At 42.2% G+C, this 21,867-nt stretch overlaps 1 protein-coding gene across 6 annotated transcripts; it reads left to right on the top strand.

The window, feature by feature from the left end:
• The first annotated feature begins 4,636 nt into the window (after window positions 1–4,636).
• LOC127762140 (serine/threonine-protein kinase CTR1-like) lies at window positions 4,637–13,578 on the top strand. 6 transcript variants are annotated; one of them, XR_008015389.1, is made up of 18 exons: window positions 4,637–5,346; window positions 5,429–5,727; window positions 5,809–5,956; window positions 6,276–6,379; window positions 6,716–6,924; window positions 7,488–7,644; window positions 7,732–7,847; window positions 8,514–8,554; window positions 8,827–8,895; window positions 9,201–9,301; window positions 9,404–9,488; window positions 9,639–9,737; window positions 10,185–10,253; window positions 10,341–10,472; window positions 10,560–10,654; window positions 10,737–10,886; window positions 12,188–12,382; window positions 13,435–13,576. XR_008015389.1 is itself a non-coding variant. In XM_052286522.1 (16 exons), exons 1-16 carry the CDS (start codon window positions 4,807–4,809, stop codon window positions 10,828–10,830), a joined length of 2,358 nt encoding a protein of 785 aa, XP_052142482.1. In that variant the 5' UTR covers window positions 4,638–4,806; the 3' UTR covers window positions 10,831–11,147. The 6 variants fall into 6 exon arrangements, 2 of the variants coding, with proteins under 2 accessions (XP_052142482.1, XP_052142483.1); XR_008015390.1 differs by lacking the exon at window positions 12,188–12,382 and having other exon boundaries at window positions 13,435–13,578; XR_008015388.1 differs by lacking the exon at window positions 13,435–13,576 and having other exon boundaries at window positions 12,196–12,754.
• Window positions 13,579–21,867: the final 8,289 nt, after the last annotated feature.

Here is a 21,867-nt window from a genome sequence, read left to right as displayed (position 1 = left end):
TTAGTTCTTAAATAAATCTAAATTCCTACCGCAAATTGATTACTCATAGAGATTACCAAAATATAATTAAATTTCGCAATTTTACGACTATAACTAATCTATAATTAAATTCTAATTATTTTAAATTATCTATCTTATTAATCTCCCTATTTTTATTTCCCCTTTCACTCTCCTTTTCTCTCCTTTTCTTTTCTTTCCTTTCCTCTTTCTTTTTCTCTCTTTTCTTTTCTTTCTTTTCCTCTCCTCTCTTTCTTTTTCTCTCTCCCCGGCTTCTTTCTTCCTCCCTCTCTCTCTCGGCTTGCGCTCCCCGGCAGCAACGGCGGCGAACCGAGGGGGGGGGCGGCGGCTTACCGACAGCGGCGACGACGGCGGCGCAAGTCGCGGCGCGGCACCCGGCACGGTGCGGCGGCACCGAGGGCGGCGGCGCGGCGGCTCAAAGGCAGCGGCGCGGGGAAGAGGGGAAAGATGGAGGGGGATGGGTGTGGGGGAAGAAGATGAAGGCTGGGGGTTTTATAGGGCGCGGGAGAGGGGCGGGCGGCCTCATGGCGACGCGACGGGCGGCGCGCGGCAGGCGGCGATGGCGATGGGCGGGCGGCGCGACGTGGGGCTCGGCGTGGCTCGGCACGGGGCTCGGCGCGACGGCGACGCGGCGCTGCAGGGCGCGGGGCGCGAGGCGCCAAGGGGACGGCGCGCGGCGACGGGACGGGCGACGCGACGGCGACGGGACGGCGGCGCGGCGACGCGCGACAGGGCACGGGGCGCAGGGCGCGGGGCGGCCAGAGCGCATGGCAGAGGAGGGGTTAGGGCTAGAGACCGCAATCGAACACCTAGGGGGCAATGAATAGTGACTTTTCCTATTTAACCCTATTTTAGCCTATTTCCTATATGAATTTTATTCTATAAATCCTAGTTTTTGCATAAATGAAGTTCACTCAATATTTGTGTTATTCTAACCAATGGATTCACTCAAGATTAATTTTACCCATATTTTATTTTTATATAATTTACTTGAATTTAATTAGAGTTAATTCTTATTCCATCGCATTTAAATTTAATTGATACAAATATGGTCGCGATAATATTTTATTTATTTCTATCCTCACCTAATCTTTATTTTAAATTATATCTTGATTATTTCTTTTGCCAATCTAATTTTAGGTTTTATTCCTAATTTTTTATCTCCTATTCGCGACTGATAAACTTCGAAACCAAATTCCAATGAAATAGGCGAAGAGAATCGGCATAATGCAATTTATTTAAAATTTTTTTTGAAGGCCCATATTTTTGGAGTTTTGATTTTTCGTTGTTCGAATTTTCAGGGTGTTACAGCGTAGGCGGGCATCTATGGACTATGGTTCTCGCAGGTGGCAAGCTGGGTGGCATGCCAGCTGCGAGCGGGACGAAGCAGGGCTATGAGCAGGGCGGCGAGCGGGGCGACGCTCAAGCGAGTAGGATGGCCAGCCAGTAGGCGAGTAGGCGCACAAGCGAGCAAAGCATTCATGCACCGAGGAGGTATTTGTCAATCTATATTTCTGAATGTGTTCTTTCATTAGTTGGTAACATCCCCATGACATAGAACATGATTTGGTACTGCACTTGAGGTAGTTTTACATTGTTCGGTACATTTTAGATTCCGAGCAGAACATAAACTTTGTAGCATGGGATATTGAGGTAGTACTTTGAGATATTTATGTTTGATTGATCCATGTTTTGAACATCATTCTTTTTGACAAAATGCCGAACCCTGCTGCCACCGAGGAGTCTTTTGCTGCATTGACACCAACTTCTACTCCGTGCTCTACTCCAAACGATGCTCCAAGTATCGAACAACAAGAACAACCTATGGATTCACAAGGTGCATAATTAGAACAAGAACATGAGAATAAGAGGCTGAAATCTATAGCATGGTAAGATTTTGTTAGTAAGAAAATTAATGGTGTATGAAAAACTGAATGGAAATGGTGTCACAACAAGCTTGGATCAGAAAGTAGAACGAGACTAAATTGGTTAGACTTTATTAAAACTTGCAAGTCTAGGCTGGCTAGAAAAGGTTTAAATCAATCCAATTTGAAGATAGGAACAAATGCGAAAAGGAGGGTTACCATAAGAAAATATGTCTTTGATCAAGTGGTTGCTAGGAAAAAACTTGCACTAATGATATGTCTCCATGACTACCATGCTAGTTTTCGAAGGCTTCGTGGTGCATTGCAACCATTGTCCAAAGTTCTGTCCAAAAACACAGTTAGGAAGGATATCATTGAGTTATTTGGGTTAACAAGGTTGCTATCACTAATTATTTATACAAGCCTCAAAGCCGTGTTGCCACTACTACTGATTTATGGACAAAAAATCATGAAAAGAAAGAAGACATGGCAACAGCTGCTCACTTCGTCGATGATGAATGGAATGTGAAAAGTTTTATTTTGAGGTATATTGAATATGTGTTGCACATTATCACTCTGCTCGTGTTCGTAGGGGCGGCAGACTCCGCAATGGGGATGCGCATGGGCGGTGGGCTCGACAGTGGGGAGTTGCTAGGACGGCGGGCTTAGCGAGAGGAATGCCAAGCTCCCTCAGACTTGTGTGCCCTGTGACGTCGGGTCCCTTGGCGCCGACGAGACGGTCACCATCAACATCACAATCTATTGGACCCCTTCGCCGACGAGAGAGATCAAGGAAGGAAGAAGTGGATGAATGAAGGAGCAATTTGGTCCTTCAAAAGGATAGAAAATGCAGCGAAGGGATATGTAATGACATATTTCAAATTCATCTATAATTGTATAATGACATGGTTTTAAATAGATGAATACTACTTCTTCCGTTTCACAATGTAAGTCATTCTAGCATTTCCCACATTCATATTGATGTTAATGAATCTAGACACATAAATCTATCTAGATTCTTTAACATTAATATGAATGTGAGAAATGCTAGAATGACTTACATTGTGAAACGGAGGGAGTAATAGTATATTTTAAAACTATGAAACTTTTAATGAAATGGATCCAATTATAGAAAACAGCCTTATTCTTTGATGGGTTAATTGGATTCATGCATTATAATTTTTATGGTTTTGAAATATGCCATTACTATTTGATAATTGGAACCATGCCACTGCAAGAACCTAGAATTAGATACATGCCATTCTATATAGATGGGACAATTTTTAAAACGTTTTTGGTCACCGTATTTTCATATAGGATCAAAATGCCCTTTCCTCCAACTCCACCTCCATCCTCCAGCTTCGATCGTCGTCGCCGGCCTCATCCTCAAGCTCCATCATCGCTATCATCACCCATCACAGCCGCAGTCTCCGCCGCTGTCGTCGTGCGCCACATCCTCCGCCTCCGTTGCTGTTGTGGGCCTCATCCATAGCATCCGCCGCCGTTGTCCGCCTCAACTACCACCGCCGTCGCACACCCCAGCCTCCGCTTGCGCCACCGCCACCGCCCTAGCTTCCGCCGTTTGTGGGCCAGTTGCGGCCTTGTTAGTGGCAGACCGTCGGCCCCACCGAGCGCATTGCAGGTGGTGGCGACGGCGAGGACGCGGAAGTGACGGAGGAGGATGGTAGCGGGATCGGCGACGGCGACTGGCAGACGTGGTTCCCCCCGAGGAGGCTGGCGTGGCTAGTAGTCGGGAATGGCGACGGCAACGGCGACCTCCACGCCCCATCCCCGTGCGCTACTCCATCCCACCACCTGCCGCCACCATGGAGTCCGGCCACCTCGCTAGATCCAAGCGCGAGCTCGGTGATGGGGGTTGGAATTCTGGTCGGCGGCGGCATCAGAGCTCAATGTGGTCGACGAGCTCTCCAAGGTAGGGCGGGTGGTGGTCGCCGGATCTGCCCTTTGTGCCGCTTCATCTAGCATGCCGGGAAGGAGGAGAAAAGCGGCGGAGAGCTCGGCGCGGCGGCGTCGGAGCTCTGGGAGGGGGGGGGGGCTGGGCGGCGGCGTCGGGCAAGCAGGTGGCCAGCGGCGTCGGGCAAGTAGGTGGCCAGCGGCGTTGGAGCTCGGGAGGGGATGATGGTTCAGCGCGGCTGGCCGGCGGCCTCGGAGCTCGACGCGGAAGAGAAGAGGAGAAGACTCGGCTGTGGGAGAGAACAAACGGAAGACAGGGCCCATATGTCAGTGAGGTGGAGACAGGGGCATTTTGGGCTATACGAAATTACAATGGTCTGCATGTGGGTCCAAGGATCTACAGGGTGTAGAAAATGGCATGTCTCAGACATAAGTAGAATTGTAATGGGCATATTTCCAATTAGGTGAATTGTAATGACATTTCTCAAAACTAGTAAATTTGTAATGGCATATATCGGATTAACCCTATTTTGATAACGACGTAATTTCGAATATTTGGACTGCACTTGTCCGCCGGGAGGGAGAGCAAGTGGTCGTGGGGGTCGTGGCGGACTCGTGGACGTGGCCCCCCGTGCACTCCAAATCTCCAATTCGTCGCCGTCGCAGATGCAATGCACCGGAGTGCGGGAGGTTCGTCGCCATCGCGCAAATGCAGTGCACCGGAGCGGAGGCACTGCGCAAATGGGGGCGCCCGCGCCCCCACTTGCCCACCCCCCGCCATCTCTCTGCCCGTGTCGCGTCGCGCGTGCGCTTGCCGCCCCCGGCCCCCCCCTCTCCTCCCCTTCTCCCCTCCTCGTCATGCGGCCATGCCGTCCGTCTCGACAACTCCGTCCGCGAAGGAATCCCCACCCACGCGGCCACGCCCACGCCCACGCCTCGATCGCCTCTCCCGCACATGCGACTTCAGCGCAACTCCGCCACCGCCACGACGCAGCAGCGCGGGTAGACGATGAAGGCCGACGCCAAGTGGCCCGCGATGGTGCTCGGCGGCGGCGGCGGCGGCGGCGGCGGGAGGCGTGCCTCGCCAGGGCCTGCGCCTCCGCCCGCCGCGCCCGCTGCCGTGGCGTACAGCCTCCTCGCCACCTCCCCGCCCGCCAGCATCGGCAACGGTGGCGGCTCGCCGCACTGCGACGACGGCGACGCGTCCCGCGGGCTCGGCGTGGCGGACTGGCTGCGGCTGCAGCGGCACTCGAGCGGGAGCAGCGCCGGCGACGACGGGGATGGCTTCTCCTCCGTCTCCACCCTCGCCACTGCCGACAAGGGCGGCGACCCCGCCGATCGCCCGGCCGGCAGCAGCGGCGGCGGCGGCAGCAAGAGCTGGGCGCAGCAGGCGGAGGAGGCGTACCAGCTCCAGCTCGCCCTCGCGCTCCGTCTCTGCTCCGAGGCCTCCACCGCCCCCGACCCGAACTTCCTCGACTCCGCCGTGGCGGCGGCCGACGACCACCACCGCGACGCGCCCTCGCCCCAATCCCTCTCGCATCGCTTCTGGGTTCGCACTCACCGCGCGCACACACCAGTTCACCGAAAGATGTATACCGATTCTCCAAGTGACCATCTCGCTGTCTTGGCAGGTGAATGGCAGCTTGTCCTACTCCGACAAGGTCCTGGATGGCTTCTACCTCATTCATGGGATGGATCCCTTCGTATGGACGCTCTGCAATGACTTGCGCGATGGCGCCCGAGTGCCCTCGATCGAGTCGCTCAAGGCTATGAATCCCACCGAGTCATCCGTGGAGGTGGTCCTCATAGATAGGGTGGTCGACTATGATCTGAGGCAACTGATAAGCACGGCGATTGACGTTTCTCGGAGCCGCGCTGACTCAAGGGAAATCACCACTCGCCTTGCTGGCATTGTGTCCTCAAAGATGGGGTGAGAGACTGGGAGTTGATAAGGAAATTGCCACTTTTGGTACATTTTCTCTGTCTTACATGTGTCTCACTAATGTTGAAGGGGTTCCGTAGCGTCTACCGAAGAACATGAACTGTGTCCCTGGTGGAGAGACTCTGCCGGGTTCCTGAAGATTAGTTCAGGTTCTGTTGTGCTTCCAATTGGGAAGTTATCAATCGGTCTTTGCCGGCACCGATCGTTGCTGTTTAAGGTCACCTTGCTTCTATCGCTATGTTCTAAAATCTATTAAATCTTCGTATTTAGTGGCAATATTTTCCATGTTAGCGCTGGAACTTTGTTTTTATGATTTCACAAAGCTCATCATGCAATATTCCTGATTGCCCTAAAATACATTAGATGGTGAATTATAGTGATATTGATGCACTAACAAGCATACATAGGAGCTGCACTACTTTAAAAGATCAGTTTCTTATGATCCTATTTCATTTTAGTTGCCAGTCCTGATACTCTCTTGTCTCTTCAATTTGTTTTTGATAATAATCCTATTCTGTTTTCTTTGGTGGGGGAAGACCTTAGCAGACACTATCAGTCTCCCATGTCGAGTTGTGAGGGGATGCAGGTACTGCAAATCTGCTGGTGCTGCTTCATGCCTGGTGCACTTTGGTAATGACAGGTTTGTAATCCTGATGAATGACTTGCACTATTTCTACAGATTTTGGGTCATCAAAGGTTAAAAAAGAGAGAGAATATGAAGAAAGAGTTGTGCCCCAGTTACACCAATTACATTCCTTGTCTGATCTAACAATGTCATAGAAAGAGGGTATAACATTGTTATAAATGTGAAAATGGCAAAAATATAAATGGAACTTATGTTCTCAAGTTATCTGTACAATCTTGCTCCGAATATTCTTTATTTTTCCAGTTTTCTATGTTCTTTTACACTCTCCAGTTTTCAATGTTGAAATAGCATCTAATCACTTCTTGACTTCTATTTTATTTTTGGTATCAGGGAATATCTGATTGATTTGATAGGGAACCCAGGCTTCTTATCTGAACCTGACTCCCTCTTAAATGGGCTCTCATCCATTTCAGTTTCTTCACCATTGCGCCCACCAAAATACAATTCAGCTGATATTGTTAATAACTTCAAGTCATTGGCGAAGCAATATTTCCTTGATTGCCAATCGCTAAATATGATGTTCAATGATCCAGCAGCAGGTCAGATCATACTTTTCTGTCTTCTAAATACTATTTATTTAAGTACTCTTCGCATGATGTGATATTAATAGTAATATCTCAAATGGGCTGATCTGTATAGGAAGAGATTTTGACATTATTAAACTTTTAAAATTAACAGCTGATGCTGCTGTGAGCATGTTGTGTTCTATGTTCAAATAGATAGTTTTTAGATTTTTTTTTGCTGGGAGAAACTTTATGTCATTGACATCTAGTTTTGATATAGGCAACAATCTTTCAGCACAATCATTTTAGATGTTAAAACTTAAAACTTTTTTGGATGAAATAGTATGGTTTACAATAGTTCTTAGCTGTAGTTTCACAATTCAGGTCTAGTCATTTTCTCCTGAATGGTCTTCAAAAGTTTTAAAAGAAAAGATGGAAAATGAACTGCCTACTAGTCTAAGCAAGCAAACTGAGTAACTGACCAATTGATATTTTTTATCATCACTATTTCAATTCTTGAATTGGAATTTCAGAAAGCAGGACTAAAAAAAATATTTAAGATCTTTTCAAAAGATTGTGTCTTTTACTATTTTGAATAGTTTCAGGGACGGTTGTTGACTTAGATGAGGCCATGGGATCAAATATTGGTCCAAACTTATCACCTGCAACAAACAGTGATTTTCAAGCTAACTTTTCACATCGTAGTCGTGGTGCCCAGTCCAGTGGTCAAGATGGCAATTTTCTTATTCAGAAGAGGTGCATCAGCAGGATCCTCCCTAAAAATTGTTATAGTTATTTCCACTTTCCATCATCCGAAGTTGATAATACTGATGAATATTTCAGTTCTCCTGAGGATACACAATCTGCACAAAGTGACCCCTTCAGTGATATATCTCTCGACATTGAAGACTTGATTATTCCTTGGAGTGAACTTGTTTTGAAAGAGAAAATTGGAGCTGGTACGTTTTTGTTTTGTAATAGTGTTTTTGTACGATGTACTTAGTTTTTTTTATCTCTATTATACTACACATGACCTCCAATCAACAAAATGAATTGTTCTGGCTTAGCTTTTTTTTTTAAAAAAAAAAAAATCTCTATACCACATACAACCTCCAATCAATAAAGCAAGTTGTTCTGGCTTACATGAGCAAGTACAATGAAGAGTGACATTGGGCATTCTTTTGTATCATTTAGCCTCTTCTAACCCTACTAATTACATAAGCATGTTATTAATGAAAGTTAACCACAACGTTTAGTGTGAGACTACAAAGAATATTTGCAATTAACTCCATGGATTATAGTACCAATGCATGATATTAAATAGGGCCAATCTTGTACAAAACCACAAATTACTGAAAGTTCGGTATGCGCATCCAAGGCACAAGGCTAAAACTAGGTGCCTTCTTCACTAGAGTTTTACCACAGTTATGCACAAGGCTAGAACAAGGCGCAAGGCAAATTAATAGCATGCAGTTTTTATTTTACACATATTTTGCGAAGGTGAACAAGTTGGATATTTTGGACATCCGTGACCTCACATTGTGAAAATTAATGAATGATCATGAAGCTGCCTATTTCCAGATTTTGATATTTTTGTAGTGTGCACTAATTGAGAAAAATGACAGGCTCATTTGGAACCGTGCACCATGCGGATTGGAATGGCTCGGTATGTCTCTTTTTATTACAAGCACATTTTACAGTGTGCTTATGTGTTACAAGTTAATACTTGAATAGTGACCGGTCTAACATGTACTGCATACAACTACGCCTCCTGTATATCCTTTTTGGTGTGCCAATATATGATTTTAGGAGAGATGTTAACAAATGTTGTTTCAATAACCTGAAACACTCAACCGTCCCACAGTTATGTACTTATTCTTCATGTGAGGAATTGAGGATAGGAGAGCTCAATTAACACTCTTGCCTTTCATGTCTCAGGATGTTGCTGTAAAGATTTTGATGGAGCAAGACTTCCACCCAGAGCGTCTCAAAGAATTTCTTAGGGAGGTATAACATCAGAATTTCCAGTGGACAATTTATATTGGTCTTCCTTTGCGACTACCAAATCTGATAGGGATGAAAGCAGCAGCGCTTTGAATTTTCCTACATATAATGGACATATGTTATACAACGATGTGCATGACTAGATGCTTCTGAACTGATCTTTCCTCTGCAACAAAGTTAATGCCCAGTATTCTTTCTTTTTTTAACAGAGAATGTTAAGATGTTGCCCCATTCAAGGTCACATGTATAAGTTGATTTAATCATGTAATGTCCATGTCACTTAACATGTTAGGTATTCTCCTCTGTAGGTTGCAATTATGAAAAGTCTGCGCCATCCAAACATTGTCCTTTTTATGGGTGCTGTTACTCAGCCACCAAAACTTTCGATTGTGACAGAATATCTATCAAGGTGTGTTGAACTTTCTGATTACTATTTCAAAATTGATGTAAACTATGTGCTTACCTCTAGTCTAGCTTGTAGTTCCCACATAAGTTTTTTTCTTGAATGCAGAGGTAGCCTATACAGGATTTTGCACAAGCATGGTGCAAGGGAAAATCTAGATGAGAAGCGGCGATTGAGTATGGCTTTTGACGTGGTAAAATCATATATACTTATCTCAATACAGAATTTAGGTCTAACAGAATGACTGGACATATGCTTTATATAAAGTAAAGGTTGACCGTAGAATCAAAATTGTAGGTGCTTCTTTATAAAAATCATTGATTTTGTGTACCTTCGTATCCAGGCTAAGGGGATGAATTACCTTCACAAGCGCAATCCTCCTATAGTCCACCGGGATCTAAAGTCACCAAATCTGTTGGTTGATAAAAAGTACACTGTGAAGGTATATCCTTTTACCCATTTTGCCATATTTTAAGACCTGTTTGATTTCACATTACTCTTTGTGGTACTTTTTGTTATTTTTTCTACTTTGTTTTTGGACAAAGTATAACTTCCGGCCTCTGCCCCATGACTCCGCCACCACACCAATGGTTTTTCCCCTTTTAACCAAAGATGCACATGGCCATATTTGTGGACACCAGAATTTGAACTCTAGTGGGTGGAATCATGCACCCATGACTCCGCCACCACACCAATGGTGTTTCCCCTTTTATGAGAAAACTTTATCTTCAATTACTCTATGTGGTACTTTATTATTATTATTTTTTCTACTTGAATGGGTATAGTTGTTATGATCATTAGGATTATCTTTCTTTCTAATATAATTGGCAGTTGTTCCCTATTTAATCTTATCTCCAACAAACAACAAATTGCCCCTACAATGCTGCAGGTCTGTGACTTTGGTCTCTCCAGATTGAAGGCAAACACATTTTTGTCTTCCAAGACTGCAGCAGGGACTGTAAGTTCATATTTACGTTACTTTTATTTGTTGATTTTTTTTCAGCTAAATCGTGCTAGTAAGTGCTTTCAATGTAATATTCTCTAGCCTGAGTGGATGGCACCAGAAGTTATACGAGATGAGCCATCAAATGAGAAGTCTGATGTCTACAGCTTTGGTGTTATCCTATGGGAGCTCATGACATTGCAACAACCATGGAGTACTTTGAATCCAGCTCAGGTTTGTATCTCCTGTTTTCTTCATCACACGGATATTTTCCAACATCGGACGAACTGAATTGAACAAAGTCTACCTGTTCACTTGCAGGTTGTAGCAGCTGTTGGTTTTAATGGGCGAAGGCTTGAAATTCCAAGTAGTGTTGATCCAAAAGTGGCGGCAATAATGGAATCCTGCTGGACAAAGTATCTATAATATACTGTTATATGTTTCTTCTCACAACTTGTAGCCAAGTTGGTTTGATGAATATTTTATTTTTATTTGCAGAGAACCCTGGCGACGACCGTCTTTTGCCAGTATCATGGAATCCCTGAAACCTCTAATCAGAACTCCCCATCAACTTCAAGAGGATATCAGTTAACGGTTCATGGGCACCTTCAAAACCCTGAAGATACGAGCCCTTGACAACTTACAAAGGTGACTAGCTATCTTAGTCGTTAACTTCTTAGGTTTGAATTCAGACATTTTTCTTTCTTTTGGCTTCCGATTATTGTCAGTAATATTTTTGCTCCGAAAGCTATTTAAGCTTATAGTTATAGCTCTTCCCTGGACGGCTAAATTAGTTATTTCACTGGTAAAGTTCATTTTCATGATAATGTATATATTCATACCATGCTATACCGTACATACAAAATGAACAGACTCCTTAAATAAAGCCCATCATTTTTTTTTGCCTCAGTTAATGCTTTTAGGTGTATTGTTCATGCATGCTGTTGCTAGTATGATTGCTTGTGAAATTCCATTGCATTGTCTTTGGTCCCTAGCACTGTCTAAATTGTCCTTGAGAAGAAAAGGACTGTGTGTCTGTGTATGTAAAGATATTTATGGAAATGTTCGATACAATATCCCCAAAATCAAAACCTTTTCACAACATATTTTATCTTTGGATTTAATCCATCTATCTTTTGTTCAAAAATCCTTTTAGCCTCTTTTTTGTTTTAATTATACGGTAGACACACGCGCGCACACACCACTACATACACAATGCAACACTTACATTCCCTTGAATACATCCTCGTACATATGCTCTAAGAGACTGAAACCAACGGTACATCTCCATTGAAAGCTCACTTGCATGTTTGTAATATTTGTGGGCACTAGGATTTAAACCCATCGTACCACTAGCCTCTTTAAAACATGGAATTCTAAAAAAAAATAATACATTAGTAAAACACTGGATTAGAGTGTCATTTATTGTTCAATCCTCAATAATTCTATAACATTTGGAATTATTACATCATGCTGCTTGGATGCTCGCCATTAGAAAAATACAGTACTTTTAGGAGAAAGGCGCGATGGAGAACTTCTACGTACCTGGTCATATCTCATGTTGGAGATCCTCAAAAGCTGTTACCATCACGCGCACAATCACAAAGCATTCCCTTACCATAACTCACACTAAAAGTTTTTCAAAAACAGCCAGTCTATTTTCAAATTACTCTCTCCCTTGGTCCAAAAAAAATGGATTTTTTTGTGTACCTTTAAATAAATATGGACCGTAGAAGATATGAGATCTAAGGGTAGAAATTCGTTATTACTACACCTAGTATAAGGGTGTAGTAGTGTAGTAAAGGGTAACTGTGGAAAAATTATAGATTCAGCATCAAGATGGGGTGTATTATGTAATTGCGCGTGCACTGCAATAGGGCCGGCTCAATTGATTCTACGTCCCGATTTGGGATTAGTTGATTAATTAACATATACCCGAGGAAAAAAAGGGCTGCAGATCCTCGTGGCTGTGGCGTTGGTCGTTGTGGATGGTTGCAGATCGTGCTGGATGTGGTGCATGCAGTGGAGGTCTCGACTGGCGGCGGCGACCAGATCGGCGTTCGCCTGTGGTTGACGGCGGAGGTGGAGATTAATCATCACCTGGGCTGTCAATAAGATGGGCCTCCCAAAGCACGGGGCCAGATGTACGTACTTGGACTCAAACTCCTAAATGGGCTCCACTGATCCAGCCGATAATACATGGACTCAAAATAAAATTGGACAAGCATCTTATCCTCGCATGTTCGGACCAGCTGGTTCCTCGCATGTTTGTAATCCAGACATAACATAATTTGTTCTAAAATGGTAGTTCTAGTTTAATTTATGTGATCACAACGAAAAATACGTGTTTTTGGTTGCTGACCCGATTCAGATAGATCGGATGAAATCCGGACGTAACATATATTGTCCTAAAATGGTAGATCTTGTTTAATTTATGTGATCATGACAAAAAAAACACGTGTTTTTGGTTGCGACCTGGTAGAATCTTGATGTAACATATTTACATATACTGTCCAAAAATGGTACTCCCTCCTTCTCAGGTTATAAGATGTTTTGATTTTGATCAAGTTAAACTGATTCAAGTTTAATTGATTAAGTTTATAAACAAATATAGTAATATTTACATTACCAAATTAGTTTTATTAAATTAATAATTAAATACATTTTTATAATAAATTCATCCTAGGTCGTTAATATTACTATTTTTTCTATAAACTTGGTCAAACTTAAAAGTCAAAACGTCTTATAACATGTAACAGAGGGAGTATATCTTATTTAATTTATGTGATCATGACAAAAAAGACGTGTTTTTCATTGCCAACCCGGTCCGAACATACATGATGGAATCCGGACATAACATATATTGTCCTAAAATGGTATATCTTGTTTAATTTATGTCTTTACGATGAAAAAACACATGTTTTTTTGGCTGCCGACCCGGTCTAGACAGATCGGATGGAATCCGGACATTACATATATTGTCCTAAAATGGCAGATATTGTTTAATTTATGTGATCACAACGAAAAAACTGACTGTTTTTTTTTCGACACGGTCAGTACATTCCCAGTTGAAATCTAGCTAAATTATGACAAAATTCAAACCGAGTTTGAATTTTCTGTCAGCCATTGCCTCCACATTTTATATATGACTATCTGGGAGCTGTTTTCAACCGTGTTTCTGATGAGGGAGCCGCAGGCGGGGTCCTCGGTGACGCCGGGGTTGTGGATGACGACGTCGAACACGTTGGCAGCGGCGTCCCACGTCCAGGCGTACGAGTCCCAGCCGTTGCTGCTGTACATGGTCTGCATGGGGAGCACCGCCCACTGCCCCGACGCCGACACGTTCAGCCGCTCCGCCTGCGCGCACGTCCGCGCCGCGCTGAACGTGAGCGCGTACCGCGCGCCGCGCGCCGCGCCGGCGAGGCGCTGCCGGATCGACGCCTCGTTCCCGAGCCGCACCGCGTAGCTCCCCTCGGGGACAACCAGCACCATGCCCCCCTGCTTCTTCCCTGACGGGATGTACTCCACGAACCCCGACGTCCGCCACGACGGGATCGCCGACGCGCCGAGCAGCAGGTCGCGCTCGCGCGAAAGGGGAGGGGCGCCGCGACCGCGCGGAAGTGGAGGGGCGGCAACGGGTCGCGCAAAGGTGAGGGCCAGCGCGGTTGCGCGAAGGTGGAGGGGTGGCGCGGCGGCGCACCGAGTCGCAGGGATGGGCGGCGAGGCGCCGCGCACAATAGGTGGAGGGGAGGGGAGGCGATGCGCAGATGGCGGATGAAGAAGAGGAATGCGGGTCTAGCGAACAGTGAAAACGATTGGAAGACGAAATTACTGTAATACCCTTCCACCAAAATTAAGAGAATGACTAAAATGCCCCCAAAAATCAAAGGTCAGATCTAATCCTACTACACTACTACACGTATAAGTGGATGGTACTGTAAAACACCCAAAAAAATACAAGTACAATAGTGACGTCTAAAAGGCAAATCAGTAAGAAGGAAATAACTTAGATACCCTCGTTAAAGGAGAATGGTAAGGAGTGTGAGGATGGTTGGGGATAAGTTGAGAAAAAAATTTAAATGAGGAATGATTGGAGTAGTACTTCAGAATTGTATTCTTTTGGCAACAAAGGAGTAGTACTTCAGAATTGTATTCTTTTGGCAACAAATTTCGAATGCAGAATTGCATTCTTTTTGAGGAGGGAGTGCACAGCAAGAAGGTTTGAATTACATAAGAGAATGCTGCAGAACATGTAAAATGCTTTATACAAACCTGTCCCAAGTGCTCCATACATGATCTGTTCCAAAAATACCTGTGGCTAGGATCTACTCGTCGGCTGTGTTCGGGAGAAGGGGTTGGAAACCTCTCTCCCGTGCACGGAAAACAGGTTTTTTATTAGCGCATAATTTATTAAGTATTAGCTAGAAAAATTTGAAAATTGATTAATATATTTTTTTACATTAACTTTTCTACATATTTTTTACCGTTTAGTAGCTCGAAAAACGTGTGTATGCGAAACGAGACAGCGGAGGTTGGAAAACTTGACTTGCGAAAACAGCCGTAGAATGCTCTCATCCTTTGTATTTCATTCTCTGCACGCTGGAACTTTTCCGCCGAGGGAGGAATTGTCTGATCTCTCCGGAAGCGAAAAAGTATCCAAAAACCTCAGTACCAATGCGCCAAACAACTACGATCTTTGCTGTATCAAAGATGGTCAAGATAGCTCAGGTCCAAAGCCCTAGTCCCCATGTCTGATCTACTTCAGGTCGGCTATTATTTGGCCGCAAGTTGCTACTGAATCGCATCAGGTGCCTTTCCGTTTTATTCGGCCATAGCATATGTGATGTTTTTTTTGTTTTTTTTTTCTTTTGCTTCTTGTTTTTACACCCATAGCATGTGATGTTGTGGACTGGGAAACGGATCCCCTGACTTTGGATAGCAAAGTCACGGGCGTGCAGTTCTGCTCAATCCACCACCCGTTCTGATCCGACGGTGCACACTCTCTTATTTCTCAATTCCTTTCTTCTTGCTCCCTTCGCTCTGGAGTCTGCACCTTCACCTTTGAGGCCAGGCGCCATGACCGTCACTCCTAACCAGATCACAATTTTAGCTGCTGGAAAGGTGTAGGCTATTTTAGTCAGATTGTCGTTGTAACAATTAAAATGGTGATAGGTGGTTGCTAAATCCAGTAAAAGCTTCTCCCTTTGCACGACCTCTACCCAAAGCACCGAATGTGAACATCACCTTCTGCAATACGAGCATTTTCTTCCAATTGACGGACTCTCACCGGTACTCAAACCATCACAGTAACAAGACTTCGTATATCGTATGGCACATTTCATAATCAAATGTTCCGGTCATCGCTTCATCGAGATGAATCATCTCTGCGCACACGGCTGCACCACTGGATTCGGATGCCAAGAAGGTAGAGACCGGGATGAGGTGCAAGGCCGAAAGATTTGCCAACGGTTAGTCCATTTCCGTGTTTCGTGTCGCTGATTACGAGATGGAAGGAGTTTTTGAGCAGATGATGGCGGCCGTGGTGGGCCAAGAAACTACCGAATGAAGCGAGCAAGAAGAAGAAAGGAATTGGGGCAACGAGTGTGCACCGTTGGATGAGAACGGACGGTGGATAGAATAGAACTGCACACGCATGATTTTGCATAGCAAAGTCAGGGGATCCACTTCCTGTAGACTGGAGAATGGCAATGCCCACCGGCGGTTCGGAGTGGGAGACCCTCCGAAGGACGGAAACTGACTATAGCGATGGCAGAAAACAACTGCAGCATAATGGAAAAGAAAGAAAAACAGCGTGCTTGTTTGAGCTGTGAGTCTGACCGTAGCCAATTTTGAATTTTACAACTCGATTTTGAAATTAAGGGCTTGTTACCACTTCCAACCACACTAAATTTTTGTCATTTTCATTTTTTTTAAAAAATAGCAAATCAAATACGCTTCAACCATTAGTACAAATTTTGGTAGTTCTAGACACTTCCTCTCTTAAAACACTATCGTTCGGGCCGGCAGGAGGGGCCCTGATCTATCAATTGAGGGAGAAAAAAAACAGGCTTTGCTCCCCTTTTTTTAAATGAAGAAAGAAAGAAGGGTCGAAGTTTAGACCGCTCACAGTAGTTGAAAATTTAGCAAAGACTTCAAACTAAAACAAACGCTGCTGCTAGTAAAAAGATTTAGCATTACCAAAATTTAGTAAGGTTGACTGTGGTAACAAAATGAAGAACCCCTAATTAGATATATTGGCATTGTTTTCGTCACACTTGGCTCCGAATAAATAAGATGAAACACAGATGAATGCTGAGGAATGATCTACTCCATCCATTTCATATTATAAGTTGTTTTGACTTTTTTCTAATCAAACTTCTTTAGATTTAATTAAGTTTATAAAAAAATTTAGCAGCATCTACAACACCAAATTAGTTTCATTAGATGTAACATTGAATATATTTTGATAATATGTTTGTTTTGTGTTAACAATATTGCGATATGTTCCTATAAACTTGGTCAATCTTAAAAAGTTTTATTAGGAAACAGCTTATAATATGAAGCAGATGGTGTATGTTTTATAGACAAGAATTATATATATATGAGAAAAAAGTCAATTATATTCCCATGAACTATTTCGCTGAAGCACTTATGTCGTGTTTGATTTTGAAGTTAGAGATCACCTTTTTGCGGAAAATTAGTACATGTTTAATTAATTATTAATTAATGTAAACTTGAAAAATAGATTTGTTTAATTTTTAAATAAATTTCTATATTGAAAATTTTTACTCAACAAATTGTTTAGCATTTTGAGAAGCGTGCTAATAGAAAACGAGGAAGTGGTCGGTTGGAGTTACTAAAAAGAACATGCCTTAACCCCCTAAGTAATTTTTCAGCTTATTTTACATCCCAAACTTTTGAAAATGGTCCAATTTACTCCCCAAAATTATTTCTCTTTTTCATTTCTACTTGTTACAATTGAGTTTTAGGAGGGAGGGAGAAAACTACCTAAACGCCTTGATTAAATTAGAGATGGTAGGAAATGGGAGGGTAGTTAAGGGTAAGAGGGAGAGAAAATTACCTAAGTGCTCCAATTAAATGAGGACAATAGGGAGTGGGATGGTAGTTGAGGATAAGATGAAGAGAAATTTGAATGAGATGCGATTGATGCGGTAAGTAGTATGGTAAAATTGCATTTATTTTGGAACAAAGGTTGAATCTAGAAGGGCATTTATAATGGGACACAGAGAGTAGTTCTCAATACTTTTTAGAATTTTTTATCACTATTTACATATTCCTTTTGTATCATGAAAAACGAACCTAGTACCGGGTGTGACACATCCTAGTATGTCCAGATTCGTACTACTAGTATGTGTCACATCCGATACAAGGTTGTTTTTTTATAGGACAGAGGGAGTAGGTTGAAAACACTTGCATGATTTAAGAATTGAGGTTTTAAATTCCGAGAAAATATTCACGAACAATCTTGAAAATGTTTTAAAACTTTGATAATTGTGTCATCTACGTTTCTAAAAATGTTTATCTTAAACTACAACTCGTATAAAGAGAAATAAAGGAGATAAATATTATTAAGCAATAAATTGAATCACTAAAAATGATTTAGTGGTAAAATAAGGAAAAAATAGTTTAGGGTGTTAAGTTATCCAGTATAGTTTGCGAGAGTAAAATGGAAAAACCTGTTAGATGATTTAAAATAAACAGTCAAAGCAAATCTGTTGCAGAAAGTTTTAGAACCCCAGAAAGTTTTAGAACCCCCCTTTTTGTTAAAAAAGACCACTTCAGCACGTATGTGTTTGAAGCAAATTAACATGTTTTTGTAAATTGTAAGTCATATCTTTACCTTTTAATTTAGGAGTACATTGTTGACACCATTTTTCATTCTAGAAATACAGTTGTTGATCAGAGTCTAAACGTTACCTTTCCGAGTTTCGCTATATGTAAAAAAAAAAAAGAATCTTATAATACGAATTCAATGAAAAAATAGAAAGGAGAATGGAGCCACGTGGTAACACCGACTTCGCGGAAGAGGCTCGATAAAACGATCTTGCGCATGCGCATGCAGCGATCTAGGAACGCTCTTGCGTGCGTGCGTGCACCGGCCACTGGGTGTCTAGAAGTTTCTTCGCGGATATATCGATCGAGCAATTAGGCCCATAGACCTGGCTCAGCAGGCCGTGCGATGGCACAAGAACATGTTGGGTGATTTAGAGAGACCCAGCTTTACAAGGATGATGAAATGAGATATTATGCATAAATGTAGGATGTTCTATATGCAAACACCCGTTGCATGCTGATCGATGCATGAACTGGTACATTCAGTAGTCCGTACTCCCTACTTTGCATGCACAGCTCCAATTAATTACCACTTTCCTTGTTCCGCATTATAAGATATTTAAGCCTTTCAATCCCCTTATCTATATTCACTAATATCCATATGAATTTAAACACATATATGAAACACATACGTTGATCCATGTATAAATTTATTCAAAACCCCAAAAATCTTATAGTATGAAACATAAATTTATTTAAAACACAAAACATCTACACATACATTGATCCATATATGAATTTATTCAAAACCCAAACATCTTGTAATATGAAATAGATTTTTTTTTCAAAACCCAAAAGATATATTCGTTTGGTACCCCACTTGGCCCAATGGCCTAGGCTCATTATACCATGTATGGCTTTTGCCATGCGCTTTGTCTAGTGAAACATGAAGAATAAGTCCATAGCAATCACTTGGATAATATTGGTTTAGCTAGTTTAGTCTGTGATAACTCTACATCGGTAATAACGGACTGATTCGATTAAACACGAGCATTTAGTGGTTTTTTACAATAGAACTTAGTAGAAGGTAGGCATTTACACTAAAATTAGTTATGAGGTGGAATGTGAGTGGTTTTTAGGATTTTTCCATAAAAATACTACGGATTAACTGAGCAGTCCCTTTCGTCCCAATATAGGAGCAGCTTTGGTTCTCTCGTCCGTGGGCTCGTCGCGCACTGCTGGAGGTGCAAACATTTTGTCGGCAAACAGGAGCCTTCTCCCCCATTCTCGACGCATCTAGCTTCGTCGGCCCACTTGTTTTGAACCTTCACGACGATGCCCGTTAGGCATCTTCCTCCCCAACCGAATCTCTCAGTAGGAGATACCCTACCTTCTCTCCAGTTTCATGATTAACCCAGTAGTAGGTGCCACGTCATTTCAGTTGCTTTCACTGTGATTCTCATTTTAAAATATGATTTATTTTATGATACTTTTTACGAGAACTATTACTTTTCACTGTGCTAAAAGGTGTCAAGTTGACATAATAAATAAATTAAATGCTTAGTACTACTAGTCAAATGAGACAGCCAGATAAACAAAATCATAGTACAGGCCCACAACAAAGTTTTTGTTGGACCAACTCTGATCGAATTGTTCATCTAGTACTCCTGCTCCATTCGTCCTAAAATATAAGTATTTTTAACATAGTGATAAGACAAATATTTTTAACTTTAACTATTAATAGCAAAAAAATAAAAAAGATCATTCATATAAAAATGATGTTACTAGATTTATCATTAAACAAACTATCGTAATATGCAACTCTTTTTATTTAAAACATCTTATTTTTATAGACATTGTTGATCAAATTAGCATATCAAACCGTGTTAGGGTCTAAAAATAATTATATTTTAGGACAAAAGAAGTAGTTAATTAACTCATGCCAAGTGTCGAAACCAGGACATGTCTTATCCGTAGGAGTGCTGTTTATTGATCCTGCTTTTAATGGCTCCTTTGGATTCGTACCAAATGTATCCTACTACTCCTTTCATCTTCCTAGAGCATGGCTAATGATTTCTCCGGCAGTCGGCTGTAACGCGCGCCAAATCACCACCGCGTGGTAACGGATCTGCTAGTATTTAATATACAGAAACGAGCCTAAACCAATAGCAGCGGCAGTAGCGCGTATCCGCTGGCCTCAAGCAGGCGCGTCGCGAGTCGCCGTCTAGTTCTCTCTCTCCGTTTCTCCCTCCTCCACGTAGACATCAGTCTGCTTACAGCCTGTTGTAATACTTGCTCTTATAAGTGGAGCCATAAGTTTTCGTGCCAAACGTTTCACTGTCCATTTTATTTTAAAAAAATTAAAAGTTAAGTCACACATAAAATACTTTTCATGTTTTATCATCTAATAACAATAAAAATACTAATCATAACAATATTTCAAATAAAACGGTTGATCAAAATTGGACACTAAAACCCACAACTATGTTTATTATGAGACGAAGGGTATAATATTTGGTTCTTTAAATAGTGTATATGGTGGTTTTATTTAAAGCTAAATCATTGACATTGTCAATGTTCGATTTAATGGGCATGTTTGGTAGCCCGTGCTCCTGTAGTTACACACTTGCACTGTAACAGACATAGCACTAAGATACAACTATCGGTTTACTAGTTAATGGTAAAAATCCCATCAAGCCACGCCTAATAGCGCCGATACTTTCAGGAATGTACTTAAAGCTTGGGTTTAAATTGGTTTTAAACCAAATAGAAACTCTACCCAAATTGACGGTATCAAAATTTACTAGGGACCTGTTCAGTTTGTTACTACTTTTAATCTTACTAAATTTTAGCAATGCCAAAATTTGTTGTAATTCATTCTATTCAAAGGATCTCTGAAACACCTCCAGAAGGGAGCAAACAAACCCGGAGGCAGAGCTAATTTCTGGACAAGACAGACGGTTGCTTGGATTCCACCACTATCATCTCTATTACATATAACTATCGATACCAATAAAAATTAGACGACAGTTAAAAAAAATTCGGGCTTAAGGATGTCAATCAACAGACCTGTTTACCAAAAGTCATGTACTAAAACCGTGGTCACCGATCGAGCCAAGCCAACCCCACTCCCCCAGCTGCCAAGCTACGCGCGAGGCAGGCGAGTGGCGAGCGGAAAGCAACCAAACACGCACGCTTGAGGCGGAAATCCTAAAGCGTGGGTGATCGCCCCGCGCTGCCCTGGCGATCACCCTGCGCCTCCCCCGTGCTCCTCTCTCTTCTCCCTCTTTTTCTCTTTCTATTACAGTACACCATAAAATTTTTTTAAAAAAACAAAAAGTTAGAAAAATTTATGTATAAAAAATTTGAATTCAAATTCAAATTTAAAACGGGTATGTAAACTTTTGACTTATAAACTTTGGTCTATAAACTTTATGTGTATAAACTTTAGATGTATAGAAATACTATATATGAAAAATATTTGAATTCAAATTCAAATTTGAATCGGATATAATTCAAATTCAAATTTGAATCGGATATATAACTTTAGGTCTATAAACTTTAGGTGTATAAACTTTAGATGTATAGAAATACTATATATATAAAAAATTTGAATTCAAATTCAAATTTGAATCGGATATATAAAGTTTTTGACTTATAAACTTTTGGTCTCTAAACTTTGGATGTGTAAACTTGAGGTGTATAAACTTTAGGTGCATAAATTTACTAAAATAGAAAAACAATGCAGTGCCAAAAAAAGAAACCATGTGGAGGGAGGGAGGGAGGGAGGGGGAGGGGGGGCGAATTGATCGCTGCCCCCGTCTCTAGGCGAGCG

This window comes from Oryza glaberrima, chromosome 2, assembly GCF_000147395.1.
Source record: "Oryza glaberrima chromosome 2, OglaRS2, whole genome shotgun sequence".
Classification (NCBI taxonomy): Eukaryota; Viridiplantae; Streptophyta; class Magnoliopsida; order Poales; family Poaceae; genus Oryza; species Oryza glaberrima.
The sequence above is the reverse complement of the archived record's forward strand: the minus strand, read 5'-3'. Positions and strand labels throughout refer to the sequence as shown.